Genomic DNA, 21897 nt, shown 5'->3' on the forward strand with positions numbered 1-21897 from the left:
AGGCCGCTCTCATCTTTTTAAGTGGGAGAACTTGCACAATTGGTAGCTGACTAAATGCTTTTTTGCCCCACTGTATATCTCTCCGGTCACCCCCAAAACCAATTCTTCCTTTGGCCGCCTCTCCTTCCAGTTCTCTGCTGCCAATGACTGAGCGAACTACAAAAATCTCTGAAACTGGAAACACTTATCTCCCTCACTAGCTTTAAGCATCAGCTGTCAGTGCAGCTCACAGATTACTGCACCTGTACATAGCCCACCTATATTTTAGCCCAAACAACTACCTCTTTCCCTACTGTATTTATTCATTTTGCTCCTTTGCACCCCATTATTTCTATTTCTACTTTGCACATTCTTCCACTGCAAATCTACCATTCCAGTGTTTTACTTGCTATATTGTATTTACTTCGCCACCATGGCCTTTTTTTGCCTTTACCTCCCTTATCTCACCTCACTTGCTCACATTGTATATAGACATTTTTCTACTGTATTATTGACTGTATGTTTGTTTTACTCCATGTGTAACTCTGTGTTGTTGTATGTGTCGAACTGCTTTGCTTTATCTTGGCCAGGTCGCAATTGAAAATGAGAACTTGTTCTCAACTAGCCTACCTGGTTAAATAAAGATGAAAAAAATAAATAAATAAACATGGTTCTTTTGTCCAACACGTCATTGTGTTTTCATCTAAACATGGCAGTTAACAATTATCACTCACAATGAAGACTTTCACTCAGTCACTTAATGGAGTTTCTTTATTGTCATTATAAAGTAGATTTGATGTTAGCCCATTTAAATGGGTTAAACTATCTGTAAATTAAAACAAAACCAACTTCAAACTGCTTTAACACGGTTCTCTATAAAACACGTCTCCAGACTACCTGTTGACTATCTGGACCGGTCTATTGGAAGGACATTGATCTCAGTCCTGATCTCCAGACCCTAAACCAATGCATTAGTAGTTGTAGGCTGGAAGGTGTAAGACAAGTGAAGCAGTATGGATGTCCTTGGTTCATTCTATGGAACCCTTGAACCCCGTAAAGCCCATCCATAGTGAACCAGTCGACCTATGGCCTTACCTTAACAGCACAACTTAGACCTTCAAACCCGCTACTGCATTTGACTATACGGCTTTAACTGAACTATAAGACAGAATTAAAGCCAACATAATTATAGTATTAGAATAACAATATGGAAGAATTGATAAACACTCCTTTTTATACTGTAGTTGTGGGGCCATTTTCTGACAGTGGCTAAATCAATGGGGTAGAGACTTGGATGGGGAGAATAGGAAAAGGGTAGCCCAACTCATTTGGGAGGTGAGGGGGGTGACCGTTACCCTTCCAACAGCAGTAGGGGTGGAGGAGGGCTCTGTCTTATCTAAGAGGGCTCTGTCTGGGGCCCACATGCTGTGAGAGGCTGCACCAAAGACTCCAATTATCCAAAAACTACCAACTTAACCCAATTAAGTACATATGGTTAAGCACATATCCTATCAGACTTAGTGTTAACGACCCAAACTGAAAAACCTATTAACTGTGCCCGTGTGAAAAACACACAACATATCTGGGATTCTCGCTCTACAATATTGTGATGGTGACAGAAGAGAGTTCTGTCCAGCCGTTGCTAGGTAGACTTTGGGGGCATCTTTAATCCAGGAATATACCACATTATAAATACATCATTGTAAATACATAATTATAAACATGCCATTAACAAATCAATGTTTACACCGTGAAAACAAACAGAAACTCAAATGGAAACCCTTACTGTGTGGAGAGAATGTTATTTCTGTTTCTTATGACAGAGTGAGTCAGGTCCATAGACTTTCATACAGCACAAACACAAAGGGGAATTGAGTTCTGCCTGTAAACAGAACAGGGGAGAGGTGCTGTTCTAATCATCATATTACAAGTGGTCATTGTGTAAGCTTACTCAGTGTTCCCCACTGGAACACGGGCTTTTCCTTACAAACTAAGCAGCTACAACATGAGGAGCCAAAACTAAAACACTGCCAACGTGTTGACTTGTCTGTAGTGATAACACTATTGTTTAGCAGCTGCAAACAATCATGTGCATATTGAGTCCTTTATGACTGATGGTCAGAAACAACAGCCTGACACACTGAACAGGAATAACTGAGTAATATTGACTTTAATATTTATAGTGGTCTTATGTGTGAGTCATAAGGACATTTGAAAAAGAAACCTGTTCTGGGTACATGAGTTACACTTTTGCTCAGCAAACTAGATTTGAGCGCTCACTCATATCCTTCTGTAATAATGTCCATTCCAAATGCTCTCTTCTATAACATAACATAAAAACTAAACATTACATGAACAATTTTATTCAATTTTACGATCCTATCATTTTGTACATTCACATTGCATACAAGTGAGAAACAAACATCCTGTGACATTATATTTAAAAAAAATAGTAATACAAAAATAGTATAAATATTACATGTATTGTACATTTAAAAAATAAAAGTCCTTCACAGTTTAGGGGTATTGTAGTAGTAGTGCATTGCTGATCAGGTACCGTGGCTACCTGCAGCTGCTCCCGCCGTTTCCCCGGCAACCATGCAGCTCCATCACCAGGCTCCGGATCTCCTCTCTCTTCCTCCACACCTGTTGCCGTGGAAACCAGCGCTCCAATCGCAGGGGGAGGTCAAAGTGCACCACTGGGTTCTGGAGAAAGTCAGTGAGCCAACCAGAGGTTTGGAATAAGGTGTGATGTCATACATGGGACAGGCAGTTATCATTTCAGATCAAGTGTTTTAGACAGTGTAGTGGAGACAGAAAAGTGCTCATGAAATGGATGGTTGATGTCAGCTTGTTGTTAAGCGTGGGAGGCTACAGGGGGAGGGCCGTACCTGCAGAAAGCTCTCCACGTACTGCAGGAGGTAGAGGCCACAGTCGCTGCTGTTGTCCTGTACAGGGACTGTGCAGTGGGAAGCCTTCATACTGTCTACAGTGAAGTCTCTGCGTGTTCCTCTACGCACCTCCCACTCTACATGTAGGTAACTGGAGAGGACAGACAGGAGAGATTGAAACTAGTGTACACACACATATATGAACCACACACACACAAAACAATGCAAGCGCGACAGACACACACACAGAGAGTACTCACTCCCTCAAGAGCTTATAGATGCTCTCATGGTAAGAGATCTTCAGGGAGTCCATGATGAGAATGCAGGGTCTACAGAGAGAAGACAACCCCGTGATATTACACACACTGTTATAGATGGAGGAAGTACAGCCAATTCATTCACAGTTAATGCACTCACTTCTTAATGATGGTCTCCCTCTGACAACCATCTTGGGTACACGCCTTCAAAATTGGGATAATGTAATTTAGAATGTTGCACACATGCTCAAAACATCTGATATTTTTTGTAATTTTTTATTGATTTACAAAAGAGGGTGATATTTACTGGTGGGTTGTGGGGCTTCAATGTAGGTTTCCCACTGGCTCCTCCTGAAGTACGTACACACACACACACACTTTTTAAATCAGCAGCAAATGTTTAGTTACTTTGATTTTGTTCTGTGGTGTTATGGCCAAATGTGCATGCTCTGTTTCTCAGTGTTTCTTGGCTGGGTATGGAGGACACGCTAGACCTGAACTACAGCCACCAGGCCAACCAAATAATTCCATCTGCAGTTGGGATTCAATTACACACATGAACATGCACACATAACACACATCACATCCAGGTATAACTAGAACACCCCCTAACCGTCAGTTTGTTTTTAGAGAGACCTCATTTTCAGAGGGCTTTATGTTGTATACAACATAAGCCTTAACATAGGGTTTTAAAGGGTAGTTAGGGACTGACATCGCAGCCTAAAAAGCCCCCTAGCTGCCTTCCAGCAATATTGAGGAAAAATAAAAACGATCTCACCCAACGTTAATTTGATCATTAAAGTTAAACAAAGCGTGTGAACGCAACCCGGGTTGATTAGACACATTATTACAGGGTCCTGGTGAGAGAAGTGAGATTCTGCCAAGGTAAATATCACAAACACACAATGCATCGGCGCTGTCCAACGCACCTGCTCCATTCTGCAGTTTGGGGTTGCTGGCTTCTGGAGAAGGCCCAGTTGAAGCCTGGGGCTGGCATTTCCTCTTCCCCCCGTTGGCCTCCACTCCAGCTAGGCCAGACCACTCCTCATGCTGGGCCTGCTCCAGGCCAGGGAAACAGATCACCACAAGGTACCAGTGGGCTCTGGGGAATCAGACACAAGGGATTAAGACACAAGGGAATGTGCAATGTATCATGTATGTGGCTATATGAGGAGTGTTCGATGTGTATGATAAGGGTAATGTATACATTATGTACAGTGTGTAACGTACAGTGTCTATTTTGTATACAGCAGTACTGTGTGTCTAAGACAATCTGGGACATTACAGTTCATCGTATCCTATCCTAGGAGAGAAAGCTGGGGATACAGAGATCTGTGTTACCGCATCTACATTCTCATCTAGACATATAGATGGATTTGATCATGGAATTGTTTTTATTTTTTTTATTTTTTTTATTTCACCTTTATTTAACCAGGTTGGCTAGTTAAGAACAAGTTCTCATTTGCAACTGCGACCTGGCCAAGATAAAATACAGAGCAACGGGCAGCATGTGTTGTTTCAATGTGTAAAGAGAGAAACCAGTCAGTCTAGTGGAGTAAATGGCATTCACTAGACACTATAGGGAACTGCTGTGTCCCCTGTCCTCGCCTGGCTGTGTCCCCTGTCCTAGCCTGGCTGTGTCCCCTGTCCTAGCCTGCCTGTGTCCCCTGTCCTAGCCTGCCTGTGTCCCCTGTCCTAGCCTGGCTGTGTCCCCTGTCCTAGCCTGGCTGTGTCCCCTGTCCTAGCCTGGCTGTGTCCCCTTTCCTAGCCTGGCTGTGGCCCCTGTCCTAGCCTGGCTGTGGCCCCTGTCCTAGCCTGGCTGTGGCCCCTGTCCTAGCCTGGCTGTGGCCCCTGTCCTAGCTTGATTCTCTTGTATAGGAACATACTGGAACATACCGTGTCAGAATATAAATCTGTATCTGGAGCGTAGCCCATTTTCCAGCTACACGTCAGTCGGAGGTATTGTCACTGATGCTTTTTTATTGAAAACCCATTAAGATACGTAGAATAGGTCTACATATATAATAATATATGCCATCTAGCAGACAATGCTATCCAAAGTGACTCAGTGTCATGCCTGCAGACATTTCCCCTATGGGTGGAATTGAACCTACAGCACTTGGCATTGCAAGAGCCATGCTCCACGGACTGAGCCAGGGTTCTAAATCATTGTGCCGTGGACAGAAGACCGTGTTGACAAAGGTACAGTATGTAGACTAAAACCCTTCTCCTGTGGTCCTAAAGTGAAGTGGGGAGTCGAGGGAACAGGGAACGCTGTGCAGCAGTCCATCCAGACCGTCATCATTCACAGACATATGAATGAAGGTACGCTCATCCGGCCCCGTCTCTGTCAGGCGTGACAGAGGCTGTTTCAACACCAGTGCAGCCTTGAGACTAGTACACACACCCACAGACAGAGAGAGACTACAGCTCAGGCCACATCCATTCATCTCCACTATGCTGGAGCCCTGCCCTGCCTGGACACTGCCTCCACTCCAGTTTAATGTCCCTGTTTCCATGTCTCCTTGTCAGAGCCATGACAGCTAGAGGGAAGGATGAAGAAAAGAGCACTGTCTTCCCCAATCAATGGAGTGTGGTGTCATGTCGTGACATGTAGTGTACAGCAGAGTAGTGTAGTGTAGTATAGAGTAGTGTACAGTAGAGCAGTGTAGAGTACTGTAGAGTAATGTAGTGTACAGCAGAGTAATGTTGAGTAGTGTAAAAAGCATACTATTTGGCAGTGTAGTATAGGGTAAAGCAGTGCAGTGTAAGGAAGTGTAGTGCAGGGCAGTGTAGTATAGTGTAAAGCAGTGTAGTGCAGGGCATTGTAGTATATTCTGTAGAGTAGAAGTATTCTGTTCTGCTTTGCGAGGTCGACAGAAATGGTGTCGTTATTGGTCCAAGTCTTGGCTCTACCATCTGTCTGTGTGTGTGTGTGTGTGTGTGTGTGTGTGTGTGTGTGTGTGTGTGTGTGTGTGTGTGTGTGTGTGTGTGTGTGTGTGTGTGTGTGTGTGTGTGTGTGTGTGTGTGAGTGAGTGAGTGAGTGAGTGAGAGAGAGAGAGAGGTGTGTGTGTGTTTGAGAGAGAGAGAGGTGTGTGTGTGTTTGAGAGAGAGAGTGTGTGTGTGTGTGAGTGCATGCATGTCTATGATTCCCACTCACTTGTGATTGACCGGCACAAACAGGAAGTCCTTGTTGAAGATGTCCACATGGCGGGTCCACGTCCTCACCCTCTGGTGTCTCCTGTCCCTGGCCCTGAGAGGAAGGAGAGGGGACACACTTCACAGCAACGCATACTACTCCTTCCATCACAATCCAGGAAGAACATCTCTTAACAATACTCTTAACAAGAGTAAAATGCTCCTTAACTTCTGTCAATACCATCATTAACATCATTAGCATGTGACTAAGCCACCAGCCTACGTAGAGCACGCCACCAGGAGCCTAAGGCCAAACATGAGCCCCCCGCGGGGCGCCATGTGACGCGCGGCCGAGCCGCCCACTAAGCCGTTAAAAGACGCCGAGTGCTGATCTCCTTACGGGATGGCAGCCTCCTCCTCCAAGGACGTGTCCCGGCGGGTCAGCTGCTTGTAGAAGAAGCTGCTGAAGACATGACATCTCTCTGCCAGGGGCCCCGGGGCCCGCTCCAGGAGAAGATACCTGAGGGGACAGGAAGATGCTGAGGTTTTGCTGGACTGTCACATGCTGTGTGGCTGAGCTACACTATGGGGACATGGCTGATTTCCATATATGTTAAATGAAGCTAATGTTAGGGTTTGGTTATGATAATGGTCAGTTTTAGGTGTTGGCTGGTCAGCCTGTCAAAGGGATGCTGGTCAGAAAAGTCCCCTTTGTCCTGCTTCATTGTACTTAGTTGTGGTTTGAACCAATCAGCATTCAGGATTAGATCCACGCGTTGTATGATCACAGGTTACATGTCTGCCAGGTGGCTAAGATGTTCACATGACAGGAGAAAAACATTGGTCCACAGGCAGATCACTAGAACTCACTTAAGGTAGAAGTCGATGATGACATCATTGAGGAACTGGCCGCTGTCCAGACAGTCTAGGTCCTCTGTTGTCACGGTGATTCCTCCTTTGGAAGGGAGTGGTGGGTACTGGATCAACCTGATGATGAAGAGATCCAATAGTTAATGTGTAAATAACAACAACTATTACTAATAGGTAGTATATTCTACATTGAAAATCATCCATAATAAACTGGTGGTCAGCAAGATATACTGCCCACACTTGGTGGGCAGCAAGATATACTGCCCTCACCTGGTGGGCAGCAAGATATACTGCCCTCACCTGGTGGGCAGCAAGATATACTGCCTTCACCTGGTGGGCAGCAAGATATACTGCCTTCACCTGGTGGGCAGCAAGATATACTGCCTTCACCTGGTGGGCAGCAAGATATACTGCCTTCACCTGGTGGGCAGCAAGATATACTGCCCTCACCTGGTGGGCAGCAAGATTTACTGCCCTCACCTGGTGGGCAGCAAGATATACTGCCCTCACCTGGTGGGCAGCAAGATATACTGTCCTCACCTGGTGGGCAGCAAGATATACTGCCCTCACCTGGTGGGCTGCAAGATATACTGCCCTCACTTGGTGGGCAGCAAGATATACTGCCCTCACCTGGTGGGCTGCAAGATATACTGCCCTCACCTGGTGGGCTGCAAGATATATTGCCCTCACCTGGTGGGCTGCAAGATATACTGCCCTCACTTGGTGGGCAGCAAGATATAATGCCCTCACCTGGTGGGCAGCAGGCCCTTGAGTCTGGAGTAAGGCTCTCTGCTTCTGTGGTTCCCTCTGGTCCGACTGGGGCTCCCCTGATCAGAACAAGAACAGAACAGAAAAACATTACAGAATCACCCGTCAGAAGTCATCACCCCAGTCAAACACCTCAGACTCTACAGATTCATCTGACTGCATGGGGGATTGTCCTCCAATGTAATTTGGACAAGGGGAACAGGTGCTCAAATTCAACGTTTTGGAGAGTGATGAGAATGAGGGGGATCGAGATGATAAAGTCAAGGTCTGCTCTGATGATGAATAGCAGAGAGGAAGAGGATGACGCCACTCACTGTGTGTGTGTTGGCCAGACATGCTGCAGACCTGACAACCCTGTTCAACTTGTTAGAGTACCAGACGCTTTGGCAAATTGGAGATTCAACTCGCGGCATAGCACGCACAGATTTGGGGGTTTCTTTCACCCACATTCGCTCTGTGTGTGAGTCTGATCACAATTATAGAATTGTACCAAATCAAGTCTATAAAAAGGTTGGTATACTTTCTTCACAGCATTCCATTTACACATATGGTAAAAGTCACGAACAAGATCTAATTAGAAAGAACACACAAAGGGCCTTTATTCTTGGAGTGTTTTTATTTTATTAAACAAATAATAACATGTTGTTTGTTTAGGTACAAAAGGTACAAATGTCCTATCAACGATAAAACATTTGTATCTATAACGTTTTTCTAAGCACATGCGCCCAAGTTTAGTCGCTATAGTATAGGAACGCTTGTCACCTCTCAAACAGGGCCAATCACTAGGGCCAGCTCACAAGTAGTGGCTTTTTAGACACGGTTCCTAATCAACACTAAAAGCAAAATCATTTTGAAAACATAAAAACAAAAACAAAATGATCGCATCGACACAGGCCGCAAACTGGCTACACAAAGCTTAAGTAGGCTACCGCAAAGAGAATCTGAACGCTGTTCAGTAGGCTACCGCAAAGAGAATCTGAACGCTGTTCAGTAGGCTACCGCAAAGAGAATCTGAACGCTGTTCAGTAGGCTACCGCAAAGAGAATCTGAACGCTGTTCAGTAGGCTACCGCAAAGAGAATCTGAACGCTGTTCTCTTGAAGAGTCCGCTTGCCTATTGTATTTATTTGCAGCGCATACATCATTTCAGATTTTCCAAATTTATAACATCTCAAATCTTGTGTAAAGGCATTTTAGAAGCATTGCCTCTATAGCTAATACTGGACACTCATTCATTCTTCATCGCGCAGTCTTCTAACCTCCCGACTCCATTTAATGCCCAGATGTTAATATTAATTTTTTAATTCTACTTTTGTAATGCTTTTTGTGACGTAGATCATAATTACATTGACATTTTATCAGTTTGCGTGATCCTCGCAATGTTGCGTGGAAAATACAACTAATGGGACACAGAATTAAATGTATATCACAATTGCACAAATGCGACCAGTTATTTTTCGTATTTGCATTTAATTTCTTTCACTAGCAAATGTGAGTGAAATGATGGCACTTCAGAGCCCACTGAATGTCCATCTTATGCTCGCTAACGTTAGCTTGAAACAATTCGTGTTTACCTTTCCACGACACACGGAGTTGAAAAGGGATTTGTCCAAGTGTTTACTGCTGGCAGTCGGCAAACTCAGCATCACAACAAATAGGAGGGGCAGACACGGGGTAGCTGCGTCGAATAATCTCCATGTCCGCTGACACAAGCTCCGTACATGTCTGTGTGTTGCAGTTCGAGAATCGGGATGTTAGATTTAGTCATTGGACTTATTTTATAAAAATGTTGTTTTTTTATATAAAAAAAAACATTAAAAAAACAGGCCCTATTTATTTATTCGTACTTTTAACTCAGATCTTGTACCTGCATACAGAGAATTGCATGTTGGTGGCAAAAATGTGTGCATGTTGCTGCTTCCACAGATGAGTTCAAGGGAACCAGCTCATAAAGACCCGAAAGAGGTGGCCTACTTTGGTCTATGCCAGCTTGCCCCAAAAACTCTGACGTTCCTGGGCCCTCGTGTGCGTGCGTGTGTGTGCGTGCTGACAGGGCCACTTCTTCTAGCTGGCGCTGCTAACTGGCCTTCATAGAACCTGCTGTTATGTTGAGCACCCAGACCTCACAGTGGATTGAATAACACAGACATTATTATAACAGGTTTATCAATTTATACCTCTGAGGCTGAGCCTGCATCTTAAAGCAGAGGGATGGAGAGTTGGGGGGACAGGGGACGAAAGGGCACAGAGGTATATACACACTGTCAAGCATATAGACACACAGACAGAGACACAGACACAGTTCTGAGCTCCTGAGTGACTATACTGACCTTTGCTGTCCCCAGGCCGGGGTCTGCCACCAGGCTCTGCCCCAGCAGGGTGAGGAGGTGGGCGTCCTGGGGACAGCTGTGTATCAGTGCCAGGCCGTCTGCCCAGGACAGGGGGCTCTTCAGGTCGTAGGAGTGGCCCTGACGGAAGGCCTCTACATCCAGCATGGAGGCTAGCAGAGCAGCCTGCAGATCACCCAGCTGTTCTCTTAGGACCAGGAGGAGGAATGGACAGGCCTGACCTATATATCCACAATAGGAGAGAACACACACATTAACACCCGGACAGATGCACACACAGAGACACACACTGTTCCACACGTTGGCAGGTGATGACCTTTTCCTCTAGAAAGTGTGGTTGAGTCATGACGGTGTGCTGCGTTGTAATACTCAGTAACTGGCCCACATTAAGGACAACGTACCACTTCTACACTTCCTTGTCTTGAGAAGTTTGTTTTCCTGTTGACCTTCACAGCTTGATTGAACCTTTAAGTCAATTAATCCACCACTGGATCGGACGGAACACCAGTCCCAATTTATCCCACCTCATGCATCAAATTCTCTGCATCTGGTGAAAATATGTTGACCCACTATTCATACTACTATAGATTTATTTATCCTCCATTTAACCAGGGAAGTCACATTGAGATTGACATCTCTTTTTCAAGGCTGCTCTTTTAAAGCTAACATGGACTCTCAAGTCTCAACTAACATTGTCTTGTCTTAATTCTCCTAGTTGGTAGAGTAGTCTTACCAGGCAGTGTAACGGGGTGGAGGGCTGAGAGCTCTGTCTGTACCAGGTTGGCCTGAGCCTCAGACACCCAGAGGAGGAGCAGGGAGGGGGCTGCTCGGCCGGGACAACCCTGGAAGAGACTCCCGTCTTGGGCTAGACCCCCGTCCCACACCGCGTACCCTCTGAGCTGGGACGCCACCAGGCTCACCGACACCCCCCCCTCCTCCTCGGATGACACCCTGGGATCTGTTGGAGAAGGGGGGGTGTAATAATTCTGTTTTGATCATACTGGATATCTGATGACAGGGAAGTCTTTTTTGTTAGATTATTTATATCATTTATTTAAAGGTCTTCTACAGTATTTTGGAGAAGGCAGAAAGACTGTCTAATACACTGACTATCGGGGGTTAAGAATCCAAGACCCTGGAGTTACTAGCACCATGCTCTCACTAACTGACCACCTCCTGCTCAACATAAGCGTCTTAGGACACTAGTAAGATCCACCCGGAGTCAAGTGGGGTGAAAAGGTCGTGCAGACCAGTATGGTCTACCGTCGCCAAACGTAAATAGAACCCTAAGCTGAGCTTCTTAACCCTAACCCAGTCCAGAGATAAACAGGTACATGTGTAGACGTGTGTGTGTGTGTTCAGGTGCAAGTGTGTGTATGGGGGCACGTGTGTGTGACCCTCACAGGGTCACAGACAGTTGACCAGGGTCGTTACATGCTCACCTACAGTAAACAACAGGGTAAGCCATGGGACAATAACAAGAGTAACCGTAATGAGATTTATATAAAGGATTAAAGATGGGTTATCTAAGGGAAAGTCAGGCTGGAATTAAATCATTACACATAATTAATATTACAAACTGGGTGGGTCGAGCCCTGAATGCTGATTGGCTGACAGCCGTGGTATATTTCACCATGTACCACGGGTATAACAAAACATTTATTTTTACTGCTCTAATTACGTTGTTAACCAGTTTATAATAGCAGTAAGGCACCTCAGGGGGTTGTGGTATGTGGCCAATATACCACGGCTAAGGGCTGTATACAGGCACTCAGCCTTAAGAACAGCACTTAGCCGGGGTATACAGTTGTTTTGGCCATATACCACACCCCCTCGGGCCTTATTGCTTAAATAAAATAGGCTGATCTGATCCTTCTACATGTATATAATACCTGTAAATCATGAACTACAGGTTTTTTGCATCGCACTGGCCAACTACCTTTCCTTGCTGGACAATGGATTTCAGCACTACACTTTCAGAACAGAAGTGTGTTTGCCAGTCTGACTTCACTAGCCTGGTTCCAGATCTGATTGTGCTCTAGCCAACTCATTTGTTTATTGTCAAGCCAAACATGTTTAGCATGACAATGAGGGCCAAGGAGTTGGCACGATGGCACAAACAGACTGCCACTCATCTGCCCGCTGCCCTCCTCATCTGAATACCTTGACCTAAGTCTCATCACAAAGACACGGAGGTCGCAATCTATGACGGCAGCAGGAAGAGGGTGGCTCAGGGAGGCTATGGAGCCCATATGATCCCCCTGGGGAACGGAAGGACCCTGCATGTGTTGCAGTAAAGACTAAAACACACAGTGACTTCACCATCTGAGGCTTTTTGAGAGCTTTTTATTATCTTTCCCCATCTGATCATTAGACTAGGTCATAGTCCACCACACATACACACACCACACACACAGCTGCAATGTCAAGCTGTCAGTGATTACCTTTCAGCGGTAGAGTGATGCCATCATCTGTTACCTACAAAAAGAGGAGGGAGATTAAATATATTAGCAGGAGGAAAATGCTGACATGTTGTCATTACGGTATGTAATAAAATCGCTGATTAGAGAAGAGGTAAAGGAGGAGAAGAGATTGAAGACAGGTGGAGGGATATTATAAAGCATCCTGTTGGGTTTATATACTAAGGAGGGTAGACTGACCCCTGACCCTGATGCTGAGTCTTGACCAACCTTTAGAACCTTATTCCCCTAGCCAGACCAGATGCACTTGTGTAGATCTGAAAGGATTGAATAGGTAGTCACATTGGACATATTTAGCATGGTTGCTATGGAAACAATACCAATCATAACAGAATAATACATATTCTAAAATGGTTGTCAATAAAAAAGACCTCGTTCAACAAAGAAAGGAAAGTTTCCAGACATGACAAAAGCAGCTAAATAAATACATAAATAAATGAGGCAATGGGGACTTCCCTGTTGTTTTGCTGACCTCACAGTGGAAAACAACAACAGTTTGACACAGTAATCTATTGACCACAAGGCAACTGCTCCGGACTCACTGACCACCGTTTAATTCACCGCGGGACTCTGTCATTAGCACCACACTATTTCTTAATTGCTTGTTAAATGATTTTATGGCCCTTGAATGGATTTGATGGGAGTTTGGAGAACACCTGGTGATACACTGCCCATGTTTTGCCAGTTATGATCCTGAGTTGCTTATCATGTTATTGTTCCAGTAAGAGACTGGCATGTGGGTTTTTGAGACTGCCAGTGAAGGTTGTGTTCCAAGTGTTCAAAGTAGCGACACATATTTGATCTTCTATTTTATTACAGCTCTCTCCATCCGTCCCATCAGTGTAATATGTAAGCCCTATTTTGTGAGGACTGGCCCATTAAGACATTGGACAACACATGTCCTTTATTAAAATATAAACCAGGAACAAAAACTAGTGATGGGCCAATCACATTAAGGGGGAAGCTATCTGGAAGAGAGCATGGAAAGAAAGAAAGAAGCTGGGCAAATATTGATGTGAAATCAGGACAGTGAGGAAAGAACCTGGTTGTTTCTGTCTTACATTCATAAAGGCTTCAACTGAGACACAAATTTGGAACGAACAGGTATTATGCTCAGCTAATTTCTAATGTGGAGCACAAGCACATGCCTATGTGTACACAAAGATAGAGTGACCTACACACACACACCACTAGCCAAAGTGTCTTACCACCAGGTTTCCATTGGCCTGCACTCGGACCACCCCAGCGTGCAGTGTAGAGAAGGACAGTTCCATGATAGGAGGCAGTGGCTGTGTGCTGCCAGGTTGGTGCTCCGATACGCTCTGTGACCCCGTGACCTTCTCTCCAGCCTGTCAATCACAACACAGAGGCACCGGCACACATTGAAATAATTCACAGCATTGCATAAAACAACTCATATCCACCTCAACTGCTTAAATAGATTTCTTCCCAGGCATGAAACAAAGGCACTCTTGGAAACAAATGCTTTAAATCGACCACGATTTCCTAGAATGTTTTCAATTGGTGATATCTTGTCTTTTAGGTGCAACAAGTTACAGTGGATGGAGTTTAAGGTGGAGGCCCTTCAGCTAGGTCCCTCCAGCTACAGTAAAAGAAGAGACACTGCACTGAGCAACACAGAAATCCTAGAACAGAGATGGGAAGCTCTATTCGAGATGCTCAACAACAGGGGTTATCTATTCCTCTACAGCATCCCGAAACACAATAACAAACATGTTGGATCTTAACCAGAGTCGCCTGCTTCTTCTAAAACATCCACTGGGGAGGCTTTCTACTACTAATGATCTCACAGCACCAGACTGTTTTCTTTTATTACTTACACATTCCCAATCCCCACTGTCTGCTCGCTAGCTAAACCTCTACATGTGTTACAGACAGGCAGTGAGCTGACAAGAGCTGGCAAACCTCACCTCAGTCGTGATACAGGCTACAATGTTGTCTTCTCCAAGTCTGACCTCTCAATCCAAGTCTGAAATAGCTGTCTTCTCTGAGCACTGTCCTCTCTGAGTAGTGCATATAAACATGTCCATCTTGATTTGTTTGCTTGATTTGATGCTCTCTGACTGTCAAATGCTCTAATATTATTCAAAACCAGACAATATGTTATTTGTCCAGGCAACCATGGAATTAGAACCATATCATTAGAATTCTACTCACTTAAAGGGAATAGGCCTATGACATGTGATGACGTACCATGATCATTAGAGACACATGCCGCCGCCCCCCCCCTACCTGTTTGGGTACATGTTCCTCTGGGGTGGGTTGGCCTTGCCTGGGGCTCTGTTGTGGGGTCTTCAGCCTGGGGCACTCTTCTTCATCATCTATGTCCTCCTCATCCTCACTGGAAAGCACAACTGACACACAGAGACACTCGACTTAGTATGGTGATTATACACTGTCGTTAAACAAGCAAGGGGAGCTGATAATATTACAGGCCAGTGGTCTGTTGCAGCAGCTGGGTGTAAAAACATTGGGCTTAAATGATACACGGAAGATAGTTACACCTAGAATATACTAGCCTTCCTCTCAAAATGAGGGAAGAGAGAGGAGAGAGAGACACCAGTCTGTAGGTGAGGGGATTGTACTGTATATAGTAAGGTGCCTACACACACTGAGGCCGGTCCATACCAAGGCTGGGGTTGGTGGGCCCAGGGTAATAGGCTTGCCAGGGAGTCATCTGGAGTGTGACGCTCAGCGCTGAGCTAGCCAGAACTGGAGCAACTTGTCCTGCTGTACCACCCATAACTGTTGTATATCTATGGTGCCACCTACTGGGACTGGCACCTTGAAGTGACACTGACACCATTAGTTAGTGTGTCAATGGGGTGGCTTCACAAAGGAGCTGCTGGCACACTGACTGTGCCTGAAGTTGAGAGCAGGAGCTCCTTTCCATGCTCGACCACCGACTGAGACTGTCACTTTCAAGTCAGTGTGTTAATGAGTGTGTCAGTTGCTGGCACACTAACAGTCAGTGAAGGACTTAAGAGGATTGGAGTGGTATATATTTGTATTCAAAATGACTACTTTGATGAATGATTAGCTAATACACTGAAGGGAGGATGAGACATTTTTAAAGCCCCCAAGTAGTCTTGGAATTATTATTTTTAAATCACTGTATGTCTTATAAATCACTGTCTGTTTATTTAATGAAAATAACTCCGACATATATATTTTTAATAATTTACACAGAGTATACCAAACATCAGGAACTGAGTGCATTTCCCTGAGCCTCCTTTCGCCCTTCAAACACTCCGTCTGATCGTGTGGGAGTTAGGAAACAAATGTGGAGATATTTACATAGACAGCCCTGATTGGCTGATAGGATGGTCTAGAGCCCATCCCCTTACCCAGAAGAACAGTCATTGGTCTATTATAATCAGATCACGTTGTGATGTCATGCTGTGGGCCAAAAGTTCCATCCCATCAGAACAAGCTGAAATTCAAGGCATTGTTTTCTAACATCTCTTACACAAAAAGGGCATTATCATAATTATCATAATTTCAGTGATATTAAGACCGTGTGAAAATAGCATCATCTTTTTTAAAGAATAATCACATTTTAAATGCACCTCCCCTTTTAATATATCACATTGATTATGATGAAGTACGCAATATTAGCCTATATCCTGTTGTTCACCAATACCTTTGACATAAATACAGATTAGCCTACATTGTACAGGTCCTGGCATAGGATCACTGACCTAGCTGGAGATGGTTGTTAGCTGCTCACACAAAGTCAATGGGTTCATTTAAAGGGGGACTAGAAGCTCCTGGTAGCAGCGGAAGGACCCAGAGTTAGAGGGGGAAGTGGAGGGGGGAAGGGGATTGGGACAGTGTGGGTCAAGTGCCAGTAGACAGACACAGGACTAATGGGCTTTATAGGAAGCTTTGGCTAGCCACAGTAATCTGGGTGACTACTTGTCTCCCCCCCTCCTCCCCATAACCCTGGTGTTGCAGTGCCATGCTCCGCCCGCCCGCCCGCCCGCTCCCTCCCTCACTCCCTCCCTGCCTCCTCTCTCTCTCTCTGCCTGCCTCCTCTCTCTCTCTCTCTCTCTCTGCCTGCCTCCTCTCTCTCTCGCTCTCTCTCTCTCTCTGCCTGCCTCCTCTCTCTCTCGCTCTCTCTCTCTCTCTGCCTGCCTCCTCTCTCTCTCGCTCTCTCTCTCCCTGCCTGCCTCCTCTCTCTCTCGCTCTCTCTCTCCCTGCCTGCCTCCTCTCTCTCGCTCTCTCTCTCCCTGCCTGCCTCCTCTCTCTCTCGCTCTCTCTCCCTGCCTGCCTCCTCTCTCTCTCGCTCTCTCCCTGCCTGCCTCCTCTCCTCTCTCTCTCTCTCCCTGCCTGCCTCCTCTCTCTCTCGCTCTCTCCCTGCCTGCCTCCTCTCTCTCTCGCTCTCTCCCTGCCTGCCTCCTCTCTCTCTCGCTCTCTCCCTGCCTGCCTCCTCTCTCTCTCGCTCGCTCCCTGCCTGCCTCCTCTCTCTCTCGCTCGCTCCCTGCCTGCCTCCTCTCTCTCTCGCTCTCTCCCTGCCTGCCTCCTCTCTCTCTCGCTCTCTCCCTGCCTGCCTCCTCTCTCTCTCGCTCTCTCCCTGCCTGCCTCCTCTCTCTCTCGCTCTCTCCCTGCCTGCCTCCTCTCTCTCACGCTCTCTCCCTGCCTGCCTCCCTCTCTCTCTCGCTCTCTCCCTGCCTGCCTCCTCTCTCTCTCGCTCTCTCCCTGCCTGCCTCCTCTCTCTCTCGCTCTCTCCCTGCCTGCCTCCTCTCTCTCTCGCTCTCTCCCTGCCTGCCTCCTCTCTCTCTCGCTCTCTCCCTGCCTGCCTCCTCTCTCTCTCGCTCTCTCCCTGCCTGCCTCCTCTCTCTCTCGCTCTCTCCCTGCCTGCCTCCTCTCTCTCTCGCTCTCTCCCTGCCTGCCTCCTCTCTCGCTCGCTCCCTGCCTGCCTCCTCTCTCTCTCGCTCTCTCCCTGCCTCCTCCTCTCTCGCTCTCTCCCTGCCTGCCTCCTCTCTCGCTCTCTCCCTGCCTGCCTCCTCTCTCTCTCGCTCTCTCCCTCCCTGCCTCCTCTCTCTCTCGCTCTCTCCCTGCCTGCCTCCACTCTCTCTCGCTCTCTCCCTGCCTGCCTCCTCTCTCTCTCGCTCTCTCCCTGCCTGCCTCCTCTCTCTCTCGCTCTCTCCCTGCCTGCCTCCTCTCTCTCTCGCTCTCTCCCTGCCTGCCTCCTCTCTCGCTCTCTCCCTGCCTGCCTCCTCTCTCGCTCTCTCCCTGCCTCTCTCTCTCGCTCTCTCCCTGCCTGCCTCCTCTCTCTCTCGCTCTCTCCCTGCCTGCCTCCTCTCTCGCTCTCTCCCTGCCTGCATCCTCTCTCTCCTCCACCATGCAAGGTACATTAACATGGAGGGACAAAGGGGACTGAGAATAACCAAGTCTTCTCTCGTTATCACTATGGTATTTTCCTTGTCAGCCCTTTGAGTGCATGTGAAGACACACACACACACACACACACACACCTCAAAAAAAGTGAGCCACCCCTCTGCGGTGGAGCCAGGCATTAATCTCTCAGCACCGCTGACAGCTGATGCTTTCCCAGGCCCGCCTCTGGCTACACATCTCTGACCACAAAGAGCTTGTAAAGCTGTAACTAGGACCCATTAGGAGAAGAGAGAACAAATGCAGACCAGATGAGGGTCCTCATCGGATGTTGTGTCCTCATCATTCCCCTGGTGATGCCCCAGCCCCATGTTGACAAAAATATATCTTAATGGCAAATATTGCCTGTACCGAAAATTACAAACCCAAGCTTGAGTTTCCTCTCTTTTCCAACCGCTTCTTGGCTCCCCAGCTCCTCATGTCGTCATCATTATGAAGGCTCCTGTACTCGTTACTACCTAATCACTGTGGATTTGAAGGGCCAAGACTCCGCTAGAGAGAGGAAGCCCATGGGTCTCTACTAGTACAGGTCCTCGCAAAGGATGCAGCTCACCACAGATCCAATCAGTGGCTATGGGCGTGGCTTAGTTGCATAGAAGTTAAGGTTAGTGTTGGTTATAGGAGTGGAGCTTAGGTCCTTCCAGAGGATCCATTCTAACGACACGGTGGTGGTGCACCATGCCAACAGAGGGAGTTTCCCTGTAAATTGCTTACAGTGTGTCAGAATGTGCTCTGGGTCGTTCATAAATTCAGAGTGTTTCACTCTCCGGAGTGTTCAGAGTGTTTCACTCTCCGGAGTGTTCAGAGTGTACACTGGACGCTCTGGCTGAGGAGAAAGGTTGATCCGAGCGTTCTGTAGCTGGCTAGCTACTTCCAGACATAAATGAGAGAACACCTCACTCTGACCATTTTACTCGCTCCAGCAGAGCTGATTAGGCTGTTTTCATGTTATCTAGAGCGTTGGTGACTAACTGTGATTCTGGCAACAATTTAGTTGTGTTTTTTTGCCAACGTTTGCTGACACCGGTAATATTCAACAGGTGTTGCGCATTTGTAAATTCATCCGTTTTTAATCTGCTCTAGCCAGAGTGAATTTATGAACGCACCCTTAGTCTCCCTCGCCTCCAGTCTGGTTTGCATAGCCACAAAGTCAGATTTCACAGCCACATTCTGCCTTGCAAATGACCGCATTACTTTCTTAAAGAGACACCGCACACTTTGATAAAAGATATTGCTTATTCTATGCAAATGTTGATCAGTACAATAAAATAATATGTTCTAACAGTTGCCAATAAAATAAGTCCTAAATGGAAAGGATTGCTTATCATCTGTAGCCCCATAATATCAGCTACAACAAGCTAAATGCACACAATCCTGTTGAATATGATGCATTCACCTGTATTGTGAATAGACCTCGGCTACATCATGATTCACCCGGTTTATCAATGCAGATTTACCATTCAAATAAATGACCATTATGTTGTTTGGTACTTAGATTAGTAAAAACTAAGTCCAACGTATTGCAAAACTGTAGCTGAGTTTATCTGTCTGGATCAAGTGCCATTCTGGGAATTTGTCTAATACGCCTTCTTTCTGTTGTTGTTGTGGTATTGTTTTAGTATTGAGTATCGTGATACTAGCCAGCCTGTTATGTAATGGCCCTGAACCCCACTAAGACATACAGCTGAAACCGCTTCCTCGCCTGTTCATCCATTGGTGTCGGATGATATTCTATACTGGCGCCACTGGGTGAGGAGGGCATTTTGCTTCATGTATAATGTTGGTTCAGCGTAACAACACTCATAGTACAGAGTAGTATGTGACGTCAAACCGCCAGTCTATGCGTGATATGGTATGTTCTGATCAATATGCTATGAAAGGTTAAACAGTGGGTCAACTTACTAGGTTCTGTGGAAGTGGGCTTGGGCCTCCTCAGCCTGAGATGGAGGGAGAGACACTTGGTTGGAGGCCTCCTCTCTCTGTCTGGGAGGTTAGCCCGGAGGGGAGGCCTCCTCTCTCTGTCTGTGAGGTTAGCCCGGAGGGGAGGCCTACTCTCTCTGTCTGTGAGGTTAGCCCGGAGGGGAGGCCTGCTAAAGGAAAACTGCTTCTCCTGTGTGGCCTGGGTCACTGAAGCCACAGCGGAGAGGGGGTGTCTCGAGGACCCTGTGGATGCACCTCTGGCCCCTGACATCAAGGGGCGGTCGGGAGGGTCGTCACTATCTGGGCTCTGGCTTCGGTGGCCTGCTGGGACAGGGACACTTCCCCTGGGGCCCGTCCCTGGTGAACCACTAGTCCTCTTGATCTGGTTCTGCAGTGATCCTGAACTTCCCTTCCCCTCCTTCTGAAAGCACACCAGGTAGGACTATTAGTCACAGGGGTTAACCTAACAGAAAATCCCCTAGAAATTATTACAATCAACTAGAAAAATAAAAATAAATCCTAAACGAAAATGTATGAGCCTGCAAATGCACCTACACTAACCAGTTTGTTCTCATATAGTTTGCTACAGTTTGTTTTCAACGGCCACACTTTACAAAACTCTATACTATTCTATAGACCAAGCTGCCCTGGGGTGTTATTCTGTTGCAAGATATGGAGCTACCAGCTCAGCTGAATCAGGACTATCTGTATAGGGTGGAAGTTAAGCAACTTGGCAGTTCACTGTTGTCATTTCACTGTGAGGAATAGACCTAGCAACACTGAGTTAGCCAACAGTAACAATGCCTGAAAAAGCTAGCCAACGCTCAACCTAGCTAGCTAACAAGTATGGTTACGACTAATAACTATGTACCAGACTAGTAAGTATAAGCAATTGTTTTCCACTAGACATATATTTATGTGAATCCTGAGGCCAGTCAACTGTATGTGTCCCAAAGGGCATCCTATTAACTATAGTGCACGATCTAGGGAAGAGGGTCCCACTTGAGACACAGCTGTAGTCCTACCTCTGTGTTTTGTGGAGGAGATCCATTCATCCCAGAGTCACGTCTCCTCCATGTTGAGTCTCCCGGGGAGACAGAGAGCCGGTCGTCCGTCTTTGAGGAACTGTCCACCTCTCTTTCTGGAGATGGTTCTGATGCAGAATCCTGCTCCGACTCCACTGGGCTGCATCTCTCTCCTGAGGAAGATGTAAAACAGAACAGGAATAATCAAATATGTGCCGTTCAGCAGACACTTTTATCCAAAGTGACTTTGATAAACGTTTTCGTATAGGTGGCCCCAGCGGGAACCGAAACAACGAAACACAACAGTTCCATTTTGACCCTTGTTGAAGAGACAGTAGCCTGCTTGCCTACATGTATGACATGACAGCGATAGCCACAGGAGTTGGCTAAAGCACACAGCTAAATGTTGCGTCTCCTGAACGAGAAAGAGTTAAAAGAAAAGCAGTCTGAAGGCAAGAGATTGTTTACTGCAGGCATTTTTAACAAGGCCATAAAGTTAAGCATTTGTTTATCCAACCAGGAAAATGGTCAGGCTTGCCAACACAATATAGAAGAAGAGGGAAACGCGGGGGGAGGTTTGTTAGACACAGCAACACCTGCTAAATGTTAACCCCACTACTCATGCTTCAAGAGGGCCACCATTGTTCCTGTTCCCAATAAAGCTAAGGTAACTGAGCTAAACGACTATCGCCCTGTAGCACTCACTTCCGTCATCATGAAGTGCTTTGAGAGACTAGTGAAGGATCAGATCACCTCCACCCTACCTGACACCCTAGACCCACTCCAATTTGCTTACCGCCC

General features: G+C 46.4%; 1 protein-coding gene across 3 annotated transcripts in view; it reads right to left on the minus strand.

Annotated features, from left to right (window-relative positions):
• Window positions 1-732: 732 nt before the first annotated feature.
• Window positions 733-21897, minus strand: part of LOC135542801 (sentrin-specific protease 7-like) — a 31412-nt gene continuing 10247 nt past the window's right edge. For 2 of the 3 annotated variants that reach the window (XM_064970019.1, XM_064970018.1), the window contains exons 6-22: window positions 21097-21269; window positions 20054-20492; window positions 14984-15105; window positions 13939-14079; window positions 12695-12728; window positions 10984-11208; window positions 10233-10471; window positions 7886-7962; window positions 7136-7252; window positions 6666-6785; window positions 6288-6380; window positions 4057-4229; window positions 3435-3478; window positions 3288-3331; window positions 3131-3199; window positions 2871-3021; window positions 733-2685 (exon numbers count right to left, since the gene is read on the minus strand). In XM_064970019.1, coding sequence (XP_064826091.1) covers window positions 2542-2685; window positions 2871-3021; window positions 3131-3199; window positions 3288-3331; window positions 3435-3478; window positions 4057-4229; window positions 6288-6380; window positions 6666-6785; window positions 7136-7252; window positions 7886-7962; window positions 10233-10471; window positions 10984-11208; window positions 12695-12728; window positions 13939-14079; window positions 14984-15105; window positions 20054-20492; window positions 21097-21269 — 2405 coding nt within the window. In that variant the 3' untranslated portion in view covers window positions 733-2541. The remainder of the gene's footprint in view (window positions 2686-2870; window positions 3022-3130; window positions 3200-3287; window positions 3332-3434; window positions 3479-4056; window positions 4230-6287; window positions 6381-6665; window positions 6786-7135; window positions 7253-7885; window positions 7963-10232; window positions 10472-10983; window positions 11209-12694; window positions 12729-13938; window positions 14080-14983; window positions 15106-20053; window positions 20493-21096; window positions 21270-21897) is intronic. The other variant, XM_064970020.1, reaches the window with a different exon arrangement.

The sequence above is a fragment of the Oncorhynchus masou genome, chromosome 6 (assembly GCF_036934945.1).
Source record: "Oncorhynchus masou masou isolate Uvic2021 chromosome 6, UVic_Omas_1.1, whole genome shotgun sequence".
Lineage (NCBI taxonomy): Eukaryota > Metazoa > Chordata > Actinopteri > Salmoniformes > Salmonidae > Oncorhynchus > Oncorhynchus masou.